Source organism: Oryzias latipes, chromosome 15, assembly GCF_002234675.1.
Source record: "Oryzias latipes chromosome 15, ASM223467v1".
Lineage (NCBI taxonomy): Eukaryota > Metazoa > Chordata > Actinopteri > Beloniformes > Adrianichthyidae > Oryzias > Oryzias latipes.
The window spans coordinates 17,995,429-18,017,115 of record NC_019873.2 but is presented as its reverse complement, the minus strand read 5'-3'; the positions used below and the strand labels follow the sequence as shown (position 1 = coordinate 18,017,115).

The 21,687-nt window shown below is 38.0% G+C and overlaps 1 protein-coding gene across 3 annotated transcripts in view; it reads right to left on the bottom strand.

The window, feature by feature from the left end:
- LOC101164337 (ryanodine receptor 2) overlaps window positions 1-21,687 on the bottom strand; it is a 70,747-nt gene that overhangs the window by 37,161 nt on the left and 11,899 nt on the right. For all 3 annotated transcript variants that reach the window (XM_023963049.1, XM_023963051.1, XM_023963050.1), the window contains exons 18-53: window positions 20,323-20,564; window positions 16,152-16,344; window positions 15,788-16,007; window positions 15,581-15,685; window positions 15,382-15,485; window positions 15,163-15,246; window positions 13,648-13,807; window positions 13,277-13,424; window positions 12,792-13,000; window positions 12,379-12,553; window positions 12,037-12,245; window positions 11,112-11,304; window positions 10,441-10,573; window positions 10,134-10,248; window positions 9,698-9,858; window positions 9,324-9,483; window positions 9,054-9,140; window positions 8,558-8,784; window positions 8,157-8,370; window positions 7,479-8,072; window positions 7,178-7,378; window positions 6,947-7,058; window positions 6,681-6,821; window positions 6,187-6,463; window positions 5,963-6,077; window positions 5,746-5,878; window positions 5,535-5,638; window positions 5,217-5,352; window positions 4,299-4,485; window positions 4,054-4,162; window positions 3,700-3,820; window positions 3,270-3,439; window positions 2,787-3,007; window positions 2,211-2,301; window positions 1,987-2,127; window positions 15-187 (exon numbers count right to left, since the gene is read on the bottom strand). In XM_023963049.1, coding sequence (XP_023818817.1) covers window positions 15-187; window positions 1,987-2,127; window positions 2,211-2,301; window positions 2,787-3,007; window positions 3,270-3,439; window positions 3,700-3,820; window positions 4,054-4,162; window positions 4,299-4,485; window positions 5,217-5,352; window positions 5,535-5,638; window positions 5,746-5,878; window positions 5,963-6,077; window positions 6,187-6,463; window positions 6,681-6,821; window positions 6,947-7,058; window positions 7,178-7,378; window positions 7,479-8,072; window positions 8,157-8,370; window positions 8,558-8,784; window positions 9,054-9,140; window positions 9,324-9,483; window positions 9,698-9,858; window positions 10,134-10,248; window positions 10,441-10,573; window positions 11,112-11,304; window positions 12,037-12,245; window positions 12,379-12,553; window positions 12,792-13,000; window positions 13,277-13,424; window positions 13,648-13,807; window positions 15,163-15,246; window positions 15,382-15,485; window positions 15,581-15,685; window positions 15,788-16,007; window positions 16,152-16,344; window positions 20,323-20,564 — 6,165 coding nt within the window. The remainder of the gene's footprint in view (window positions 1-14; window positions 188-1,986; window positions 2,128-2,210; window positions 2,302-2,786; window positions 3,008-3,269; window positions 3,440-3,699; window positions 3,821-4,053; window positions 4,163-4,298; window positions 4,486-5,216; window positions 5,353-5,534; window positions 5,639-5,745; window positions 5,879-5,962; window positions 6,078-6,186; window positions 6,464-6,680; window positions 6,822-6,946; window positions 7,059-7,177; window positions 7,379-7,478; window positions 8,073-8,156; window positions 8,371-8,557; window positions 8,785-9,053; window positions 9,141-9,323; window positions 9,484-9,697; window positions 9,859-10,133; window positions 10,249-10,440; window positions 10,574-11,111; window positions 11,305-12,036; window positions 12,246-12,378; window positions 12,554-12,791; window positions 13,001-13,276; window positions 13,425-13,647; window positions 13,808-15,162; window positions 15,247-15,381; window positions 15,486-15,580; window positions 15,686-15,787; window positions 16,008-16,151; window positions 16,345-20,322; window positions 20,565-21,687) is intronic.

Here is a 21,687-nt window from a genome sequence, read left to right as displayed (position 1 = left end):
AAAATAAATCTTACTTGGATGTCTCTACAGGTTGGGGATCAAAATGTCCATCTGTGTCCATAAAAGATTTTCGCTCCATTTGGGACAAACAGACCGACTCCACGTGATCAGGAGGCAAAGCTTTGGCTACTGTAACAAGGCACTGCGCACACAGCTCATATAACTGAGGGTTGTAAGGCTTTGGGATCTGAAATGGAGAGGATGAAAAAGAATTGCAATAAAAGAAAAAAAAGAAGGGTAAATCCATGTTGGGAAGACAAAATAATATTTGCTGAAAAGAATAACAACCATGAGAATGCCTGTGGTCTTAACGCAGCCTCAGTAAAACTTACAGTCTTAGATACAATCTTTGCCTAAATTGGGCATATAGAGGATGTTAACAGCAAATTGAGGGGAACAGCAGGAGTATGAGAAACTCATTTCCACTGCGATGACCATGTTAAGCAAAAAATAAGAACTCTGACACTTTTCAATGAGCAAAGGAAAATTCACCAGCAGTCTCGTTCTAAACTATTTGATTATGATTAAAAATAGTGCTGTCATGCAGTTAATATTTTTCCATGATTAGTTCATATTAGTTATGACCTGTAGTTAATCAATCAAGTTAATGTATTTTTAATCAAACCTAATAATTGCTGTAAAAAGCCTCATTGTGAGGTATTTTTATTTAAATGTACGACATTGTGGTGGAGTAAAATATAAAGATACAATTTAAAAAATTAATCCTTAACAATTCAGTTTTAAACAATCAAAACAAAACAAAAACATTTGGTTCAAAATGCCCTGATTTAACACATCAAATAAGCAGAGCGAGGGCTCTGTAGGCGTTACCATGACAACGTGTCACCCCACATCAGTCTGCTTTTTGGGAAAAACGATTAAAACCTAGTGAATAACCAGATTAAAATACTAATAATCGATGAAATATTTCTTTATTTTTCAAGTGACCATTGTATAAGCGGGATAATGATATTTGAGGTGTCCATTGTCAGAAATGAATGGATTTTGCAGAAGTACTGGTGCGACGTCCTTTCATTTAATGGACACCTCGTGGGTAATTATCCTTTCCATGAAAAACAATAGATGGAGATTTAAAAGTAGTTTAATGAAATAAACAAATGATTTACTAATATAATAATAATACGTCTGTAATTAATTAATTGCGATTAACCTGATAATTTGACCACCCAAATTGCAAACACTAAAACAAGTATATCATGTACCGGAAATCTGTTTTTTTCTTCCAAGATTTTCCAAAACTCAACACGGAAATGTTTTTTTTATGTCCTTTGTCATGAGACATTAATATTGTACTTAAATGTTTTTCTTTGACATTTTCTAGGGCTATGTCAGAATTCCTTCCCTAGTCACTACATAGTGCAATAAATATTGTGTTCGCCATTTTGTAGTGCTGTCCTAATTTACAATCCCAAAATCGAATGCCAAAGAAATATCCCAGAAGTCTCTGCGAAAAACCAGTGTGCATCGATGTTCACAAGATTGGTGAATATAGAACACAATGCATTGTGTTTGAGCAATTTTTGCAAAGAAAATGGACATAAATGAATTAAAAAAAATATATATATATCAACGTTTTCATCTTTAGAACTCAGTGGATTCATAAATGATTGTCGCAAGACACTCATATAAATGGGATTTTCACTTTGTGAAATCAATGATGTCACATTTGCTGTTTAAAATAAACTAAAGAAGTGAGCATGGAGTCCGAATTGCCTTTAAAATACAGGGCCCTACATAGTCCCGCACTATATCTTTTTTTAGTAGTTAGGCAGTAGAGTGGGAATTTGGACATCGCCTAGTTCTTTTTGTAAGCACCAGTCTGAGCATTCTCAGTGGAATTGATGGCTATCAGGGAAAAAAAGCCTAATCTGTTGATACAGTTTTGGTGTTCATTAAATAAACCGAAGATATTAAATCACATTTTCTACCATCTAATTAATGAAACTAGTTTTTAGAGCCATTTACCTTCTTTGCCAAAGCCTTAAAGACGCCCCAAAATAACGTTCTAGACAAGTGGAGTTCTTCTTCAGAGGCCAAACTCTGGTCGCTGCGCCTGCCAGCCTGGGAATAGTAGGAAGACCTCTGCATGTAGTGACTGATCAGCAGCTGGAAGACCAAAATTACCATTTGAAACCTTCAGTTTTTGATCATTTCCAGATTCTGATTTCAAAGCTACTCTGTGGATCCACCTTCAGAGCCATTGTGCTGTGGTCTGTGAGATGGAGAGCATCAAAAACAAGACGACGAAGCAGAGGCTGCATCACGGATGCCTGGAGTTTACTGAAACCCAAAGGGAAACAAAATTAGCAGCAACAATATGTTCCTGTCACAAAAGGGACAAAGTAATAAAACTAACAGTAATCTCAATAGATAAAGGTAAAAAACTGTTAGAGCTGACAAAACTAACTAAATATATACAGTAAGTGTCTTCATTAAGAGATAATGGGTGGAATTATTCATTTATAATAAGAGATTTTACTTCAAATAACATTTAAGTGTTTCTAAAATAACATTTTAAAAATAAGGTACAATGAAGTATAGAAATTTGTTTTTCAAGAAAACACTTAAAGGATGCATCTGGCAAGTGCAAAGTGGAGTTTTTTTGCACAAAATGTCTCCTTTATACACAAACGGCCTCCTTGAGTAAATCATTTTAAAGCTACACTTTAAAATACTGTAGTTGTGGTACAAAATTGCAGGTGTTGTAACCCTGCAAAACATCAGCAACACTTTCTTGTGCTCTGATTACAGGCCAAGACCCCTACCTGCACAAAGCCAGCAAACAATCCTGAGCGGTTTCTCTCTGAGCCTTGGTCAAGCTAAAAGCTCCTGAAAGCCGGTAGACTCCCTGGATTAGACAATCAACCAGCAGTATGTGATCTTCTAAATCATGGAGAAGAGCTGAGAATTTTGTCAGAAGAGGAAGAACACTTCCACACAAATATCTGTTGAGGGCCAGAGCCATGTCAGTGGATCCTAGTTCCACCTGCAAGGAATAAGGGAGATCTAAATCATCAAGAGAAAAGAAAAACTCAGCACAAATCATCCCTATATTAAACATGAATTGAATAAAAAAATGAAAAAAATTAGAGGAAAACACATTTTGTTTAATTTATTTCTTTATAAAAGTTACTAAAAGACTCATCGAAACGGGCTAAACTAAAAATACTTTTTAACAGCAGTTACTACCCTTACAGCTAATTTGTACAATTTGAAAAATTTGTGATTTAACAAAAAAACATGCTTACAGTGTCAAGAGAAACAGCTGCCTGAATATCAGGTAGAAAGCCAACTTCCAGAAGGCGAATAAGCAAGCTTTGACTCTCAATACCGTAAACTCGATCCAGAAATAAAACCATAGCTGCTTTGTGGCACGGGCAGAAGACTATAGAGAGGTCAGGCTCCATCAACAAGCCGTCTAGAAAACAAAAAGATCACTTATTTTCAGTTTAAAAATGCATTTTTGTAATATTTTATGAGGAAATTGAAAGAAAACTGCTTTGTACCAAATACATCATGAAATTTGAGTCCAACTGCAGGTGAAAGGCAAAACTGAGTGGAGTCATTTTAGACCAACAATTTTAACAGGCATTTCTAAAAATGTTGTCAACCCTTTAAGGTGGGTCTATTGTGGCTCGCTTCAGGTTTATTGTACGACAAAAACGTGTTCCTTTTAACCTTTGGACACTGATGGAAGTTGAAGGGGGATGCTGACGACTCCTTCAATATCCTGGATGGGAATGAGTGATCTGAGAATAGCTCTGACTCGTATGGCTTCTCCTTTTCCTTCTTGAATTAACTGGAAAAGAATAAAGAAAAATATTGTCACTGCTTGTTAATTTAAAGTGACAGTCAAAGTTGTAAAAATATTTAATGTTTTTTAAACAAAACCATGCTGACCAGACCACAGTGAAGAACTTCAGCTAAAGCCATTTGGTAAATAATGCATAAATCAACAGTATAGGCATAAAACATGGACAGAAATTAACAATATATATTTTTTTCCAATGTGATTATTTGAAAAACACTCACATGTGTCTCTGGAGCACAACGACCCAACAAATCAATGAGGGCAGAGTAAAAGGTCATAATGGCGTGACCCATTTGGATCCGGTCGTCGTCCTTGTCCTGAACAGCATGTCTGTTAAAATTCAACCATGACAGCCTTTTTAAAATATGTCAATCAACTTTTACCTACAGAGATATTTTATATGTGTTTAATTAAACTTTTTTTATTTTTTAATTTATGTTTCAATTTTCACATATCTGATACTGACAGGCTCTTCTGGGACTCCTGAGATGGGTAAGGTCCATCCATCGAAACATCCTGGGAGATCATGATTGCTTCTTTCATGGCTGCTAGAAGTCCATTTCCCCCGTCACCTCTGAGCGCGGGGCCAAAACACTCTGGGCGGCGAATCAACAACCTCAGCACCTCATAGGCATTCTCCTCCACACTCTCACCTTCAGTCAAGGAGAGCAACGAAAAAAAGGTTATAAAAAACATCAGACATAGGTGAGGATACTAATTCTGTTTAGGGCAAATGAAGTTTTTCATAGTTTTTTCCAAATGAAGCAAAAACTATCTTGACATAATTTGTGGGTTTAAAACTGAAAAAAACAAAAAAAACTCTAAACAAGTATAGCTCAGTGACTGCTAAGGATCAAAGGAGGCCTTTTAGCTCACCTGTGACTGTCCTTGCAAGCACTTTTTAAAATGAGGCATTTCCAAATTTGCTTGAAAGCAAGGAATATCAATAGCACAATAAATGACCATCATTGCAAAATGCTAAAATAACTGGAAACCTAAAAAAAATACAGACAGCTTCTCCTGTCTTTGGACCTCAGATTGGCTGTTTCCAGTACTGTTGCAAACACCTTTGCAGGAATAAATGTCCCCAAATTTGGAAATTTACAATGTCACTAACTACACATACATAGTTTTGTCAGTTATAGTCAGGTACATGTATAAAATTCATTACAAAATAGAGAACTAAAATCTAAATTTAATTAAAAACGTGAAAAACTATTTCATCGCAGTTTCTCAAATTGCATATTTTGGCTGAAATCAAACATAATTTTGATCTCTCCTGTTTGGGGTTAATTAAGTATTCTCGAAATAAATTAAAATACACTGCCGTTCACAGTAGAGTGGAATATACTTTGCATTTCTTTAGCTGTATGTTCAGATGTACCGTTGCAGAAGACAGCAAAGCGTAGAAAATCCAGATAGCGTTCTCCTTTCACAGGATTCCATCCAATGTCAGTGTAGCCTTTTGCCACTAGAGTTGGACAGCTTTGGAGACAACTACCAGCAAGGTATTGAACCACCTGCACAGAACATCATACCATATTACAAGCTAAATTTGTCTCAGCAACACTTTATTAGCTACAGCAATGGAAAAAGAAATGTATGTAATACATATTTTTCCTTCAGCTGCATTACAGCTGCATGTTGCTACAGACAACACAAATCTTTTTCTTCACTGTCTAAGTAATGAGAATGTTTTTACCTTCTCCAGATCAGGTTCCCTCAAAGCTAAGGCCAGTTCATTATTATCCATAACAGAGGCTGCAGCCACGTCAAGGGGGGTGGAGCCACGCATGGAGGGCAAAGCTAAGAAAGAAAACTCATCTCTTTATTAGTATTTTTTTTTTCACATCAGAAAATTGCATGGTTTCCAGTTATTGTTTTCTAAAAAGGGAAGAAAATGTAAAAGTTACCCAATCCAATGCTGCTGTTTTTCAGCAAGTAGCTGAGATGATCAAACATTGCTCCCTGATTGTGACGACTTATGCGGCAAAAATAACACAGGAATCGACAGCAGCTGGCCACCATCTTGGAAAAAGTCACCTCCTAACTCAACAAAATGTGAAGTTCACACATTAATGCTGCCAACATGTAAATGCTGAGAGTAAACATGCTTTTTGAAACACTCACCTTTGACTCGTCTTCTTCCATTACGTTGACCATTACCTCCATAACAGTCTCGTGCATCCCCAGTGCTCTCATTAAATTTGGGTGTTGGTAAAAAACCTTATTATTCATAATTTCTCTGTGAAACAGACCCATAAATTATATATTTATCATACCCATTTGAACACAACAACACTTCTTTATCAATTGTTGATAAACAATTTGGTGATAAAAAGATACGTGCTGACCCTAGACTTCTGATCATCAGCTGCTCCTCTTCTTTACCCATCCGTATGCCGAGTAAAGAACGGATTTCACAAAGAGACGACAAGAGGGCCACGGTGTCCCCCACTGACGCCTGGCTGATCATGTAGGCCTTTGAAAGTGGCTCCTCCATTTGGCCCTTGAGGCCCTCATACTGTCGGTGTAGCAAAGTGAACATAGTTCTAACCAGTTCAGGTTTTTCAATTTCACTCTCCTGAGCCCAGCGTATCATCGTCTCGGAAATCAGTTTATTAAGGGACTCTAAAAAGAGGAGATTAAGAGGTGGAAAAGGCAAGTTATACCTTTTATGTTCTAAAATAAAAACAGAAGATATTAAATTTTGGATATTCTAGGCAATTGTTTTGTTACTTTTTGCTGTGTAATACTTAAAGAAAAGATTTTTAATAGCCTGCCGTAAGTTGATAGGAAACTAAAACTTTACTTACAAAATAAAAATAAATAAACTTGAAGCTCTTACTTGGCCTCTGTGATCTACACTGTTCCTTTTCTTTGGGTTTGTTTTTGAGTCCAGTGGCACTTTCCACCATTCTTAGAAGGCGAACTTTTAAAGGCATCTCAGCACTATCTTCATCCTCTGAGGCAGTGTCTGCTTCAGTGGCTTTGAAAGGGAAAATAAATTCCATTAGGTTTCCAAGCATCCCTCCAATTTTTTTTTTTTTTTTTATTTTTCCGGTTCAATGAAAACAAAGAAATTTAAGTAAATGCAATCAGCAGAATTCCCACCACAGTGTGTCTTGAGTTGGTGATGGAAATCTTTCAGCAGATGCTGGGTTTCCAGGGGACATGGACAGTTTTCTTGCAGCTCGTCATCTTTGAACATCAGCAGCATATTTATCTTTCAATGCATCAGGAATTAAGAAAAAAATAAAAAGGAACAAAACATGTGAAAAAAATGGAAACCAAAATTGCAAATCTTTTTTCCAACAAGTTTTTAATTATTTTTAAAAGATGAACCTGCTCCTGTGGAGGAAGGCGAAACTCCCTTGTCCTGCGAGCAGTGAGGGCTGTAGACATGTTAAATGCTTGCATGATTTGATTGTAACGAACTTGCTGATTCTCCTGCAGCTTGTGCACAAAACCTTCAGAGAACGCCATCACTGCTTCTACGCTTTGGCGCACCTGGCAGTCACACATGTAGGACAGGAGATGGCAGAGCTACAGAGAAAAAACATATATATAAAATGTGAAGTTATGGTCATTTTCTACCCCATTTTTAGAACTTGAAACAGCATATGTTGCTGCACAAAGAACAAACCTCAAGCTTGACACTCTCTGGAAGCTGCAGCTGCAGAAGTCCTTGTTTAATAGTGTCCTCAACTTGTGTGGTCCGACCTTGTGTTTCTTGTTCATTTTCCCGCTCAGATCTTTGAGCAATTATGGAAAACTCGTTTGGCTCCATTAGCCAAAGGATCTTCCCAAGGTCCTCATCCCGAAACACACCAATAACCAAGAGGTGGTACAACAACTTTAAAAGAGGAACAAGCAGTAGTTCAGCATTGCCTCCAGCAGGATCCCTTACATCGTGACCCACTGCTGAAACCCCAGCAGTCACCATTTCCAGAGTTAGATCCTTCAACATGTCCAGAGGGATTTCCGGGCTGTCTGTGCAGCCCAGAACAACTGCACTCTCGTCTTTCATTCCCCTCTCCCTCACAAAACAAGGACAAGAGCAGTGTATCTGTGGTTTAAGGGATGTGCTGTGATCATTGTTGGGAATTCCCGCTCCTTCAAAATCAATCCCTCCATCAAGAGCACAGTGTGAAGGACTTTCTCTGATTTGACCCGTCATTGGAACAATGTATTCATCGTTCATCATGAGGCGCTCTGTGGTGTGGCTGCTTAGATAAATCTGGCAAACATAAGGTGATAATTATTTGTTAGTTATCCATCCAAAGTTGTTTTTTTTTAAAACGTGATTTTGGCAAACAAGCACCTGAATTAGTAGTTGATAGTAAGCATCTCGAAGTTGTCCAGCAAGGTACGGGTTCTGAATTGCATAAAGAATTTGCGACTGGTCAATGTGACTGCAGAGTGCATGGCAAACTCTGCTGTTGCCATGGGAACACAACGAGCAGTAAAGGAGAATGGTGTTGTGGTGAAAGGTTTGGAGGTCCCTACATTCCGACAGTTCCAAAACGTCAATGCACCTAAGAATAGAAAGTTTAAAAGTTGTTTCAACAAAGTATTAAAAAAATTTAAATTGCAAAAGCCATCATTTTGAAAATGTTTGTTTCTATTTTAGACTTTTGCTTTTTTTCTTAAATTGTGTAGTTTAAGTCCAAATATAAAAAGGTCTTTGAAAAAAAAAAAAAGATTAAATTCTAAAATTTCAACCTGTCTTCATCAGGAATCTGAAGGCCCATATATTGCTGAGGCTCAAAGGCCTGAATTCTCCATCCATGGTGCTCAGCTGGTTGATCTACCAACACTTTCAATGCCTTATCTGGTACTCTAGTCCACGAAACAGGCCTCAGATGCTGAACATGAATCCGTGGAGGACACTGAGGTGTAGGATTTCTCCTTTGACTGCGAAGCAAACCCGATGACAAAGGCATTGCATTCTGAAAAGAAAAAGCAGCAAATGCAAAATTAAGGAGTTTTGCAAAAGCTAAAAATTCTATTTCAGTGTTTTTGGCACTCTGTGGGTTTATGAATTGGAAGTCAAAAATCTATTATGTCCATTATCAAACGAAAAAAAATGCTTTTATATCACATTCTGATTTGATTATCAATTCTAACCATCCAGGGCTTGAAAGTGTGTTCATTAGGATTTGGATGGATTGTCAAAGAAAACCTTTGAGACTGCAAATGAAATTAAAGATGTGATTACCTTGACGCATCCTAGTTCAAACTGGAACATGTTACTTGTGGTAGGCTTGACGAAAACAGCAGGAAACAGCTTTGTTTGGGCCTCTACCTGGTGTGCAGTGACAGTGATTATTTTCAAAAATCAGTTGATGAATCTCTGTCGTCATTCAAAAGGGTGTTTCTAGGTTTGTTAGCCACTTTAGATCTCAACATCTAATGTCGAAAATATTGAAGGAAAAGATCCAGACAGAAGACAAAACTACTGATATGACCACTTTTCTCAGGGACTTACTTGGTAAAAAGTTGACATCTCCACACCGTTGGACGTAAAAGTGAGGAGCCCGGTCGATGAGTCAATCAAACAACCAATTTCCAAACCAGTACTTCTCCGACTCTGAGAAAGTCCTGTTGCCTCTCCAGCACACACCATGTAACAGCTGGACCGCTTGACACTTTGCAAGACAATAAAAATGTATTAAAACCAATATGGTGTCAACTGACAACACACCTAAATACAGCAATGAAGCTTTAAACTTGTACAGCATTTTCAATACTATTTCCTATAATTATATGAACAATGCAAATGACATCTGAGTGCATTTCATTAAAATTCAGAGCAGTAGTCTGCCACATTAGAAAAATGATCCCGTCTCAGTGTTTACCGACCTTTCCTGAACTTTGCCACTGTCATCTCCCAAAGTTACAGTGACAGTGTGGACACTGTTGGTGTCAAACGTTGTTTCGTAATGATGAAAGTCAGAGGTCACCCAGCCTACCCAGACATTGAATGGATCCTGGCCTGGAAGAACTCTCACTGTGTAGTAATACTGAAAATGATAGGTCATTAGAGTCACTCTTTGGCATTCACATTTTGCTTTAAGGATTTCTTTTCCCCCTTTGTGTGTCTGACAACAACAAAAAACAAAACATTGCGTGATAAGAGCTGAAGCTTTGCACACTCTACAACAGCAGATTGGCAAGTGGGAGCCTTTTTGGGATTGACGGAAAGCAAAACTAACTGATTTTCAAATCGGAAACTTTAATCTATGGTGTAATTATGTGGTTATAAAGGGATATGAAAATAAGGAAATCAAAGACTCACCCTGGAATTCTGGATGAGTCGATCATAATTGTCGTTGTCAATTACAACATCCTCGAGGAGGCGTGCAGATGAGCCGCTGCTAGCCAAACTGGGTTTGTTCCGCTTCAGCAGGAACCTTACAAAAAATACCCATGGTTTTTACAGATATAGGTATGATTCTGGCATCACTTATTGTAGTATAAAAAATGATAATAATAATTAATGACGGTGCTGATTGTATTAATATTGTATAACTAAAGAGCATCAATTTCAAAATTACATTTTTGATAAAAACATTAATTTCCTGTTTGAAGCTGCCAAACCCTACCGCTGTTTGAGTTTGGATGTTTTGTCATGACCATGATCCTTATGATTGAGCTCGTCTCTGGAGCCAGCAGAGCTGTGTGCTGACTTCATCAGGACTTCAAAGTCAGAATCTGTGTCCTCTTGCTCTTTCCACCCTGGAAGGACAACATGCATTAGTTTCAGCATGGCCCTTGAGGGCTTAACCAGAACAATACACCAAGGTCATTAACATGAAAATCTGCACTACAGACACATAGTTTATTATCTACAGTATGGTAGCAAAATGCTGTTTTTAAAGGCCAGAGTATTATTTAAAATGGAAAAAAATAAAGTTCAGATACAGCTGATGATGAGATATAATTGGCAGGAGTTGTATTATTATCAATCATAAACACATTATTTTCATAATCTTTGTCTGAGTAAAATGCACCAATGCCTCATCACGCTTCAAATTTACTAGTAATAACTTGGTAACACACTGCAAGATAATTGCGAGTCATAGGTCAGGTTTGGTAACAATCTAAATCCATGTGCGTTGCTCAATCAAGACTCAGGCAGAACTGTAATTTATAAAATTACAACTTTTTACCCAACTGCTCATTAATTTTATGTGATACATTAGGTTTATTGCCAAAAATTGTATGAGTGTTTGATCAGCTAATTAGGATTGTAAGGATGGTTAATAAGCTGTACCTTGAGATGTGATTAAAGAGTTAGACCCCCCTGGAAGCACAACTTCTGCTGGACTTCTTAAGGTGGCAGCGCACTCAACGGGCAGGCTGAGACGGTAAAAACCCATCCTGCTTCCTGCACTGTGGTGCGCCAACAAACGCCGGGAAACCCTCAGACTGGACAAGCCATCAGTAGACCCACCAACTCTAATAACCTTAATTGACATTGACATATGAAAGATAGATGTGAAACAATGATACTTTAGTTTCAGGTTAAAAAATAATTACTATGATCCTAATTATTTTACCAATAATTACTTTGTTTAAAGACCCACTCCAATGAAAATCGGGCATGTTCTTGAGGCATTTTTCTGACAATTTAAGACACAAGAAAATTAAGCCTAAAATTGAATCATTTGTCTTTGGTGTGAATCAGGAGCAGATGGAAAAAATGCAGTTTAAAAAAGGGCTTATTTGTGAACTGGAAACTACATTGGGAAGGTCACAAGCTCCCTAGTCCACTTCATTCTGATGCCTCCACTTGTAGATGACTTGATCCATGTACGTCACTGTTTGCCTCGTCCTAACTGGCTCAAAACTGAACGGCTGGATAGCTCCAAGATTGCTCACCATTTTTGCTGACTGGTAATATTAGATAGGAGTGTGTGTAAACAGAGAGCTCTCAGCAACAGTAAGGAGAAGAGGGGGTGGGGTTGCTCTGGGCCACAATTCAGAGGGGAATTTCTGATGAGCTACTGCTGCTCTGCCAAAACTGTCCTAGAAAACTCCTTTTTTATTATTTTGAGACTTAAAAACAGCATAATCATAGTTAAAAGGCCACTGGGAATGCTTTTAAATAGATAGCTCAAATGATGATTGGAGTGGGTCTAAACAAAGGTTTGAACCAAGATTCTTGGAAAAGGAAGACTAAAACTGAACAAACTCACCTGTATGTTCTGATCAGAATCATGTATGGATGTAAACATGGACTGTTTCCAACTCATCCAAAGAGGTGGGTCTCTCGCCATATTGAAAGCAAAGGGTTTGTAGCCCTCTTGTAGACCACAGGCCTTAAAGTACTTCAATGAGTCCACTTGGTGCCCCAGGTTCAGCTTCCCAACCTGATTCACCCCAACACTTACAATGGGCAAAAAGCCTGAAATATACACATATATACATACTTATCAGGTCAAAATATGAAGTAATTGTCAAATGATTAAGAATCACCAAAACTGATATATATGTCACATGTGTTAATACAACTTCTACTGAATTTAGTCAATTCAAACCATCATTGATTTCAAAATCCTTGGCGGCCAGCTCTGATCCTCGCTGATTAAACAGAAGCTCTCCATTGAGTGTGACCATCATGGATCTTTCACCCATATCCAGCAAGCAAGCAACCACATCTCCTCTGATCCATGGCCATCCTAGGGCCTCACCACCCTGATGGTGCCACAGGGCCTGAAAGCAGAAATATATTTTCAATATGGCGGGGGGGATATATATATATATATATATATATATATATATATATATATATATATATATATATATATATATATATATATACAGTATGTGCAAGCAAATCCAAGAGCAAAAACATGTAATAATAAATATTTACAAAACTACACATTATACACATACAAATCTGTTTTTGTTTCATTCAAAATATGAAATAGTCAAAGTTAGAGTGCCTTACCTCAAATCCATCAAAAACGAATGCTTGGTCATCTGAGCCAAGCTCTTTATCTGGAGTGCAGTCTGGTCGAGCCCAGCCCACTCTCATAGTCCCGTCTGTCTCCACTTCAAATTCAAAATACCACTTCCCTGTGGTCACAGCATAAGATTTATCTGGTCTGAACACTCTGCACTTCTCTGTGGAGAAGTGGCACGGCTGTGATAATGTGGCTGTCAGTCAAAAATAGAGAGCAAATATGGTTATCTTCTAAATAAAATTAAAAAAAACTGATTTGCAGTCAAAACCTCTGAAATTGGCTGCATGTTTAACATACAATGAACACAAATGTTGCTACATTTGTTAATATTGTTTTAAAAAAATAATTAAAACTCTAATAGTAAGTCATACCTACATAAAATGTATACAGATATTATATCATCTTCAGGAAACAGAAATGAAATAAAGCGAGCATTTAGTTTTAAGATGAACAGGATTTAGAGACCAACCCGGTTCCTGGTTGAGGGGCTCGAAACTGTAGCCAAATGCCAGCAGGGTGCAAACAGCATCTCTGACACCCTCCCTGACTGTTCTTTTTGTTCTTTCATCCAGAAGGCTGTAAGGCACAAGCTGTGGACTCTGCTTTGCTTTTACATCCTGGAATTACAAACACAAAAGCCAGGATGGACAGCTATATTTGTCACCACACTGCTTTTTTATTGTTTCTTCATTTACATGTTTTGCATTTGTATTAGATGAGGGGGAAAAAATATTCTTCCTTTTGAAAAGCTTTGACTTGTTTTTAAAATAAACACTTTTCAGTTTAAAATTCTATTGCTTCTCAGCATTCATAAATACATTCAATCTGATTCATAAATACCTGCTGGACTCCATAGGTCCAACCCTGCTTGATTCGTTCTCTTGCCCATACATTGTGGTCATTTTCTGCCAGCAAATTAACCACTTCCTCATCTGCCGAGCTGAGAAAAACTTTGCTGAAGTCGATCGGTGCAGGCCGGTAGCCACCGAGAAGTTCATACCTTAAAGAAACAGTTTGTCATGATATGTGCTATTGCTAAAAAAAGTTGTGCTATCACAGGATTCTGTTTATCTGTGCAGCTGGACTATAAAAATTGATCTAGAAGATGTTTTGTGACTCGCATGGTGGAAGTGAATTGGTCTCTTGGGCAAAGATGTCACAACAAGACTGCATGTGGGAGGAAATATCTCAGACCTTCATCTCATCTTTCTCCATTTTGACATCCTCCTTTCCAGAATGTGCACTTAATTTTTTTCAAAGGATCATCCCCTGTCCCTCAGGTGCAGGTGAGATGCACCTTTTGTGAAGAGTTTGATATGCTCAAAGGGTGTGACTGCATACCACAACGCTCTGCTTCTCCCTCTGGGTTTTGTCATTGGGGCAGATCTGTTGCTGTCTCATTGCTGGGTTTGAAATCAACAGTGATGTCATGTACCGTATGTTATAGATGGTAAATGGTAAGGGCAAATACCTATATAGCTCTTTTCTACTTTCCTCAAAGCTCCAAAGACACATGCACACAATGATGGCGGCTCCACTGTCTCAAGCAACCACTTCTGATGAAAAAATGTATGTAAATGCTCATATGTGTTTGTTTCAGGCTTCCATGTTCGAAACTCTCACGTTCACGCGTCACTATGCAAGTTTTAGAGACTGCTGTCAGGCTCTACGTACAAAATGGGCAGCGACCACATGTTGAAAGTTAAACCAGTTAAACTTTGACCAATTAGGTTCTTGGATTTGGATTTGATCAAATCAAAGATAGTTTGCACATGTAACTGCAGCTAGTGTCTTGCCCAAGGAAATTTCACCCCTTAGGCAAGCACCACAGCTGGTTCTCACCTGACACATAAGCAAGAAAAATGCTGTTCTTCTGTTGCTCCCTTTCTTGGACTCAATCTTGAAAGTTCTCCTTCCCTTTGTTTTCACCAAAGTCCAGCTGGGATAATTCCTGTTTCTTCTAAATATCTAGTTATGGTTCCTGCCTGGCACTACAATTTTCTAATTGCTCCTAGCTTTTGTTTAAGTAGGAGTCAAATGTAAGATGATGGTCAGAGGGAGTGAGTTTTTTCTCTACCTCAATGTTGAGATTGCTGCTTTAGTATACAGAGAAGTCCAAAAAGTGCAAACAACTGTTCTTAACATTTTCCCAAGTGAATCTGACACATCTGTCCACTTTATTGATGTGGTGAGAGAATGTTCCAACTCCAGGTGCAGTTCCAGGGAAGGAACTCATGGATCCAACATTTATTTGTCACTTGCCATAGTGTTTTAATAAAGGCAGTGTGATCTTTAGCATTGCAACACAACACCCAAGAAACGAAATATAATCCCACACAACATGAAATACTTTACTTAGTATGAAGTCTTGTGTATTTGGCACGTGCTTCAGCTTTGTCATTTGTCAACCCGATGTGGAAGCCAAGGGCAAGGAGAGTCCTCCAAAGGGAAAAACAGAAGCATTAGCTACTGCAGCAACAGAAAGTACCACTTACTCTGTTTGCAAAATTAAAATAGTAGTTTGCTAACAGTTAAACAGCACATTCCAGTTTTATTTCACCTTATAAATCTTACCTAAGAGTGTCCTGAGCTGTCTGAAGGTTCTGGCTTTTTTCCTGCTCTGGCAGCTTGGAGAATTCGACCAGACATGGGTCATGCCTTTTACTTTCATCTCTCATCTGTTGAACAAATAGATCACCCAGAGTTTTCTCTTGAAAGGTGACTAATGTGCTAACTCAAAGTGGTGTAACTAAGATGTGAGAACATGTCTTACTGGTCCATAGGTCCATCCAAGATCAATCTTATCCTTTACCCAGAGCTCATGAATATTTTCTGCCAATTTTTGTCGGATGTCTTCAAGTTGTGGAGGGAGTACAACCTATGAAAGGTCATATTTTCAATATTGTGAAATTAAATACAAGTTTTTGTTCCATTTTTTTCAAAAGCAAATCAAAAGATGGTTAACTTAAGTACGAGTTACCTTGCTAATGTCAACCGGTGTGGGAGAGAAAGTAACTGGAGTGACTGGCACCAAGGGGCCAAAGAGCTTTTTTCTTTCCTTTTCACATTCCACAACATGTTTCTGACACGGCTCTACCTTCAGTTTGACTTTTGGAAGCAAAGCCTCAGAGCATGAAGCATAGCCTGGTGGGGGCAGAAAGCGAAACTCTCCATGCCGTCCGCCAAAAAGAAAACAAGCCCTAATTTTCCAGATATAGATAATATTATTTAATATATTTGAAAATAAAATAAAAAACAGTTTAAAAAAATTTGAAACAACATAATCACTTCAATTGGACATAAAGACAGACATGCAGAACAGAAATGACTTTGCTACAACTGACCTTACTCCAGCAGAAATGCTGACCACAGGGTAAAGAAGTCCATTAGCAACGAAGTTCTCTAACATGCCCTGCACTGGCAAACCGTTGACCCGAAAAGATATGCATGGAACAGTGAGGTCAAGGCAGCAGCTAACCACATCATTATCCCTCAGCAGGTGGGGGAAGCGAGAGCTGACTCTGCGGCCCACACAGCCTGAAATTTACAAAACCTAGTAAATACTTTTGACAGTTCCATTTATTTTCAAAAATAATACATGTAGACAGTAGAGGAAAAAGGGAGTAGTTGTTTAATTTACATTTATTGCATACTACTGGCAAAAACGTTACATAGGATTGCGCTAACCCTTAAAATTAAGTTCTAGCTTTCTGAAGGCCTCCACAAAAATCTCTTTAAAATCAATCTTAAGATATAGAAGTAACAAAATAACTACTTACAACCAGGGTTGCCAAAAAAATCAGCTAATATTTCCTCCTGGGTTTATCTTCCCTGACCAACCGTAACATCGGGTCTCTTTAAACGTTAAATAAAGAAATCCAAATTTTGTAAGTGTAATTCCACGTTCCTACTGAATGCAATTCATGCATTAATTTGCATTGGTGGCCTCTATTTGGACGCATGGCAAATTTGCTGCCATCCTGTCATAAACTTGACTCCTCACACATGTGGGAGGAGCTACCGCCACATGTTCTTACCCCGATCGCTACATGGAGCAGTGTTAGTGTTGATCTCATTTACAATGTGTAGAAGACATACAGTGGTGGACAAAATTGTTGGTACCCCTCAGTTAAAGAAAGTCCACAATGCTCACTGAAATGACTTAAAACGTTCAAAAGTAAAAAATTAAACTTTATTGAAAATTAAATAATCAAAATCAGCCGTTGCTTTTATTCAGAAGTTTAAGAACCATGGGACAGTAGCCAACCTCCCTGGACGTCGCCAGAAGAGGAAAATTGATGACAAATTGAGGAGACGGATAGTTGGAACTGTATCCAAAGAGCCCAGAACAACCTACAAAGACATTAAAGGTGAACCCCTAGATCAAGGTACATCAGTGTCAGATCGCACCATTCGTCGTTTGAGCCAGAGTGGACTTCATGGGAGACGACCAAGGAGGACACCACTGTTGAAAGGAAATCATAAAAAAGCCAGAGTGGAATTTGCAAAAATGTATGTTGACAAGCCACAAAGCTTCTTTGAAAATGTCCTTTGGACAGATAAGACAAAACTGGAGCTTTTTGGTAAGGCACATCAGCTCTATGTTTGTAGTCTAAAAAATGAAGCATACAACCAAAAGAACACTGTCCCTACTGTGAAACATGGAGGAAGCTCAGTTTTTTTTGGGCTGCTTTGCTGCATCTGGCACAGGGTGTCTTGAAGTGGTGCAAGGTCAAATGAAATTTCAAGATTATCAAGGCATTCTGGATAGAAATGTGCTGCCTGTTGTCAGAAAGCTTGGTCTCAGTCGCAGGTCATGGGTCTTCCAACAAGACAACGATTCAAAACACACAGCCAAAAACACCCAAGAATGGCTAAGAGAAAAGCGTTGGCCTATTCTGAAGTGGCCTTCTATGAGCCCAGATCTGAATCCCATTGAACATCTGTGGAAGGAGCTGAAACATGCCATTGGGAGAAAACACCCGTCAAACCGGAGACAACTGAGGAGTGGGCCAAAATACCTGTCGACAGGTGTAGAAGGCTCATTGACAAATACAGAAACCGTTTCATTGCAGTGATTGCCTCAAAAGGTTGTGCAACAAAATATGAAGTTATGGGTACAATCATTTTTGTCCAGCCCTATTTCATTAGTTGTATTTTTTTAATTCTGTTAATCAACAACTCAAAAGTAATGGCTGATTTTGATTATTTGATTTTCAACAAATTTTAATTTATTGTTACTTTTGAACATTTCAAGTCATTTCAGTGAGCATTGTGGACTTTCTTTCTTTAACTGAGGGGTACCAACAGTTTTGTCCACCAATGATTTTGAAGATAACTTTTTTTATACTAAAGGGCTCTAGAAAGTAGTCTATGATCACATCTCCATGTCTTGGTTGTTGAAATCATTTAGAGATTTTTCCAGTTATGTGAGTTTCAACCCTGCTGCAAGAACTGCATCTGATTGATTGACGCTTTCAGCGGTACTTACGTCTCTCTGTGACCCAGATTGTCGACTCAAATTAGACAACCATTTTTTATTGTATCAATGCAAATAAGAAAAAATATTGTAAAGTTCAGGATGAAAACAATTCTCCATGTTGGTTTTCGACTCCACCTGCTGATAATGTCAATAAACACATCACAGACCAAAGCTGTGTTGCTGGTTGGCAGAATGCGTCTATGGCCAAAATGTAGATTTTGGACGCGCTGTGCCACCCAAATCATGCTGCGACGCTCAAACCACTCTGAGTAATCTTGTCCCTTTATCTAAGCTCAACATATGATCCATTTTTGGGAATTAATCATGCATAGCAAGACTAAGACAACAACAAAAAATTTTAAACAAAGCAAAGCAAGACTTTGCTAATCTTTTGAACGATAATTTAGCAATTATTTGGATTTACCCTTCATTTCTGTGCGTCTGCAATATGAAACGCAGCTTCAAAGCACACTGTCTTTTCTTCACAAGCTCAATGTTACTTTATAGAGCACCACCGCATTGGGTAATTTTGGAATTGTCTTCACTATGGGGTCATACAACTAAAAACGGAAGCGGCATTGTCAGCATGACACTCAGCATAAGGCTGGGATATTGGCATAAACTGCCAAATGACTCCTGAGCACCTGGGACTGCAGCTCACTGCTTCCTTCAGCAGATGGGCCTGTTTACCAGGAAGAAATTTCATACAATCAGGTGCATGAAAACTAGTCTACTTTAACTTTGACTTCCAGACGTTTTAAAATTCAAAGTGGGTAAGTTTCTTAGTGTGAAGGTTCCACACACTTTACCTTTTACAGACATAAAGATAAAAAATGTTGGGTTTTGTCTGAACAAAAGAAAACTTCCCATGTGGATAAACTACTAGAAAAAAAGTCTGAAAAATAGATAATTTAATTGCAAAAAATGTGAATTTTGGAGCTGTAGCTGTATAGATGATGGATTACAGGCTCCGGGTTATCAACAGGTGTGCTTGCTTGCAATAATCTCTGTCACTGCTTGCAGACTGCTTTAGACTTAAGAAAAAAAGCAGCTTGTGTCTGTGTTTTTAGATAAGCACTGTTTAAGTCGTCAAGCACCAAGCTGGAAAGTCCTGTCCACTTTGTTGTATGATTTACAACCCCACACCAGCGTGCCAGAGTTAGTAAATCTGCCCCTAAATGTATTAGGATCACCATGTTCTGCAAGGACAACATCAACATGTTTTTTCTTTTTTTCCATTTGCTCTTTTAGTGCTTTGATGATAAAGGAGTTCTAAATCTATCCTAAACTTATCTGTTCACCAACACTACCAATCAAAACTTTTAGAAGATCCAGTTTAGTTTTGTATTCAGTGAAATGTCTTTTTGCACTTTAACACAAATGAAGAATACACATAAGCAAATGCAACAACAAAAATAAATCCTAGAATCAATGTATAAACCGCAATGTAATTTAAACTGAAAAGTCATCAAAGTAGCTACTTTTTACAGATGTATCAACTGAATACATTTAAGGAACTATTTTTAAAATAATACAATCTTTGTCAAGAAGGTTCATTTCAAGTCTCCTGGAAATTTCCATAAACGTTTGACATTTGTTGGTTGCTTTGCTTTAAATATTTTATCTAATTCATCACAGAGTTCGCCATAATTTCAAGTTCACCGTTTTAATTGTAATCTCTTCGTGTAGTTCTGGCAGAGCTGGGATTTCTGCTTTAGCTCTTTATATAGAAAGAGGGAAAAGGGGAGTTAAGGATTATCCTCATTATTGTCTGGTGTAGATGTTAGTCAAAAGGGGCGGGGCCTGTCCACACACATACTCAAGTGTTCCAAACACACCTGTTGGCTCCATACACAATCACATACAATCATGTCAACATGTATTCACATGCACATTTTTGTATTACACTACTGCATTTTAAATCAAAAAGGGGTAAATTATGAAAAGAATAAACGTATCCCCTTAATATAAAAAAGTATTTTTTGTTAGAGACATTTGTGTGCCAAAACTTTATTGTTTTAACTCATCCTCACCTGACCAGAGATGAAGTCCATCAAAGCCATATGAACAGAGGTCATCACCAACACCATTTCCCCCGAAGCCTTCTCCTCCCCTTGGCCTCGGTTGGTAGCCTTTAGTGCAAGCCCAGCCAACGCGCAGGTGTGTAGGTTCAAATGTGAGAAAGGTGTTGACATGATCCACAACCAACTCAAAGTACCATCTCCGATGCTGAGAGGAGGCCTCTCCTGGATCTATGAAGATGTTTGGTCTCATGCTGTGGAACGCAAATCCAGGAGGGACAAAAAAAAAAAAAAAGGCAACGAATAAAAAGAACATCCAGAATAATTTTAGCAAGACATGAAATGAACAAAATATAAAAGAACTACAGAAATCTACAGTTTTCTACTGTGAAAGATTAAAATTGAAGAAAACATAAACTGTTTCTATACACCAGTCTGACAGATTGAACCTAAACTTTTAAATAAAAAGGAAGAAATGTAAGAAATTGGATAAATGAGAATGTTTCTCGTTGTTGAATGATAAAAATTCTCATAATTACATGTCAACTTACTTTTTTCACAAATAAAAAAACATATTTGAAGATTGAAAAAAAATCATCAATCGGGGCACAGAAAGGCAGAAAGGGAAAGACCGAGTGCTTTGACGCAAAATCAAGTCAGTTTGAAAAAAATTATAGAAATAATTTAAGAAAGTAAAGCACTTTTGATTACTTAAATGTTATTCATACTAAATAAAAACAAAAATCTGCTCACCATATCGATAAGTGACAGATGCTTTTAAGTGAAGCAAAGAATATTCAAACTATGGGTATGAAAATAATAGCTTTGAAATTCAATTTTTTATTAAAAATGTATTTTCTAAGTGTAATTTCACATATGTAAGCACTATAAGTGTTAACCCCCAAATATCAAGAAACTAAAAAGGCTCTAAATGCCGGGGTACTACCGAGATTTCTGCCATAACTTTGCAGATGTTGTGGCTCCCTGAACAAGCCAGACTAGTGTCCATCCTTTGGTTTGGTCACCTGAATGCCAGAATGCATTGAACTCTGTCAAAGCTTTCTTTGCAGTGCCCCTGTCCTGGCTGCTCCTGATTTTGAGCGTCCCTTCAAGTTAGAAGCAGATGCCAGTGATTGTGGAGCTGGGGCAGTTCTGCTGCAGGAGGATGAACATGGTGTTGAGCATCCCTATTGTTATTTTTCAAAGACGTTTACTATTCATCAAAAACTGTACAGTACAACTGAGAAAGAAGCTCTTTCTCTGGCACATCAGCACTTTGAAGTTTACATGGCCGTAATATTGTTATTAAAGTCTAAGTCTAACATTGTATTCAGCCCAAAAAAATACGTTCAAATAGGCCAACCACAAAACTTGGCC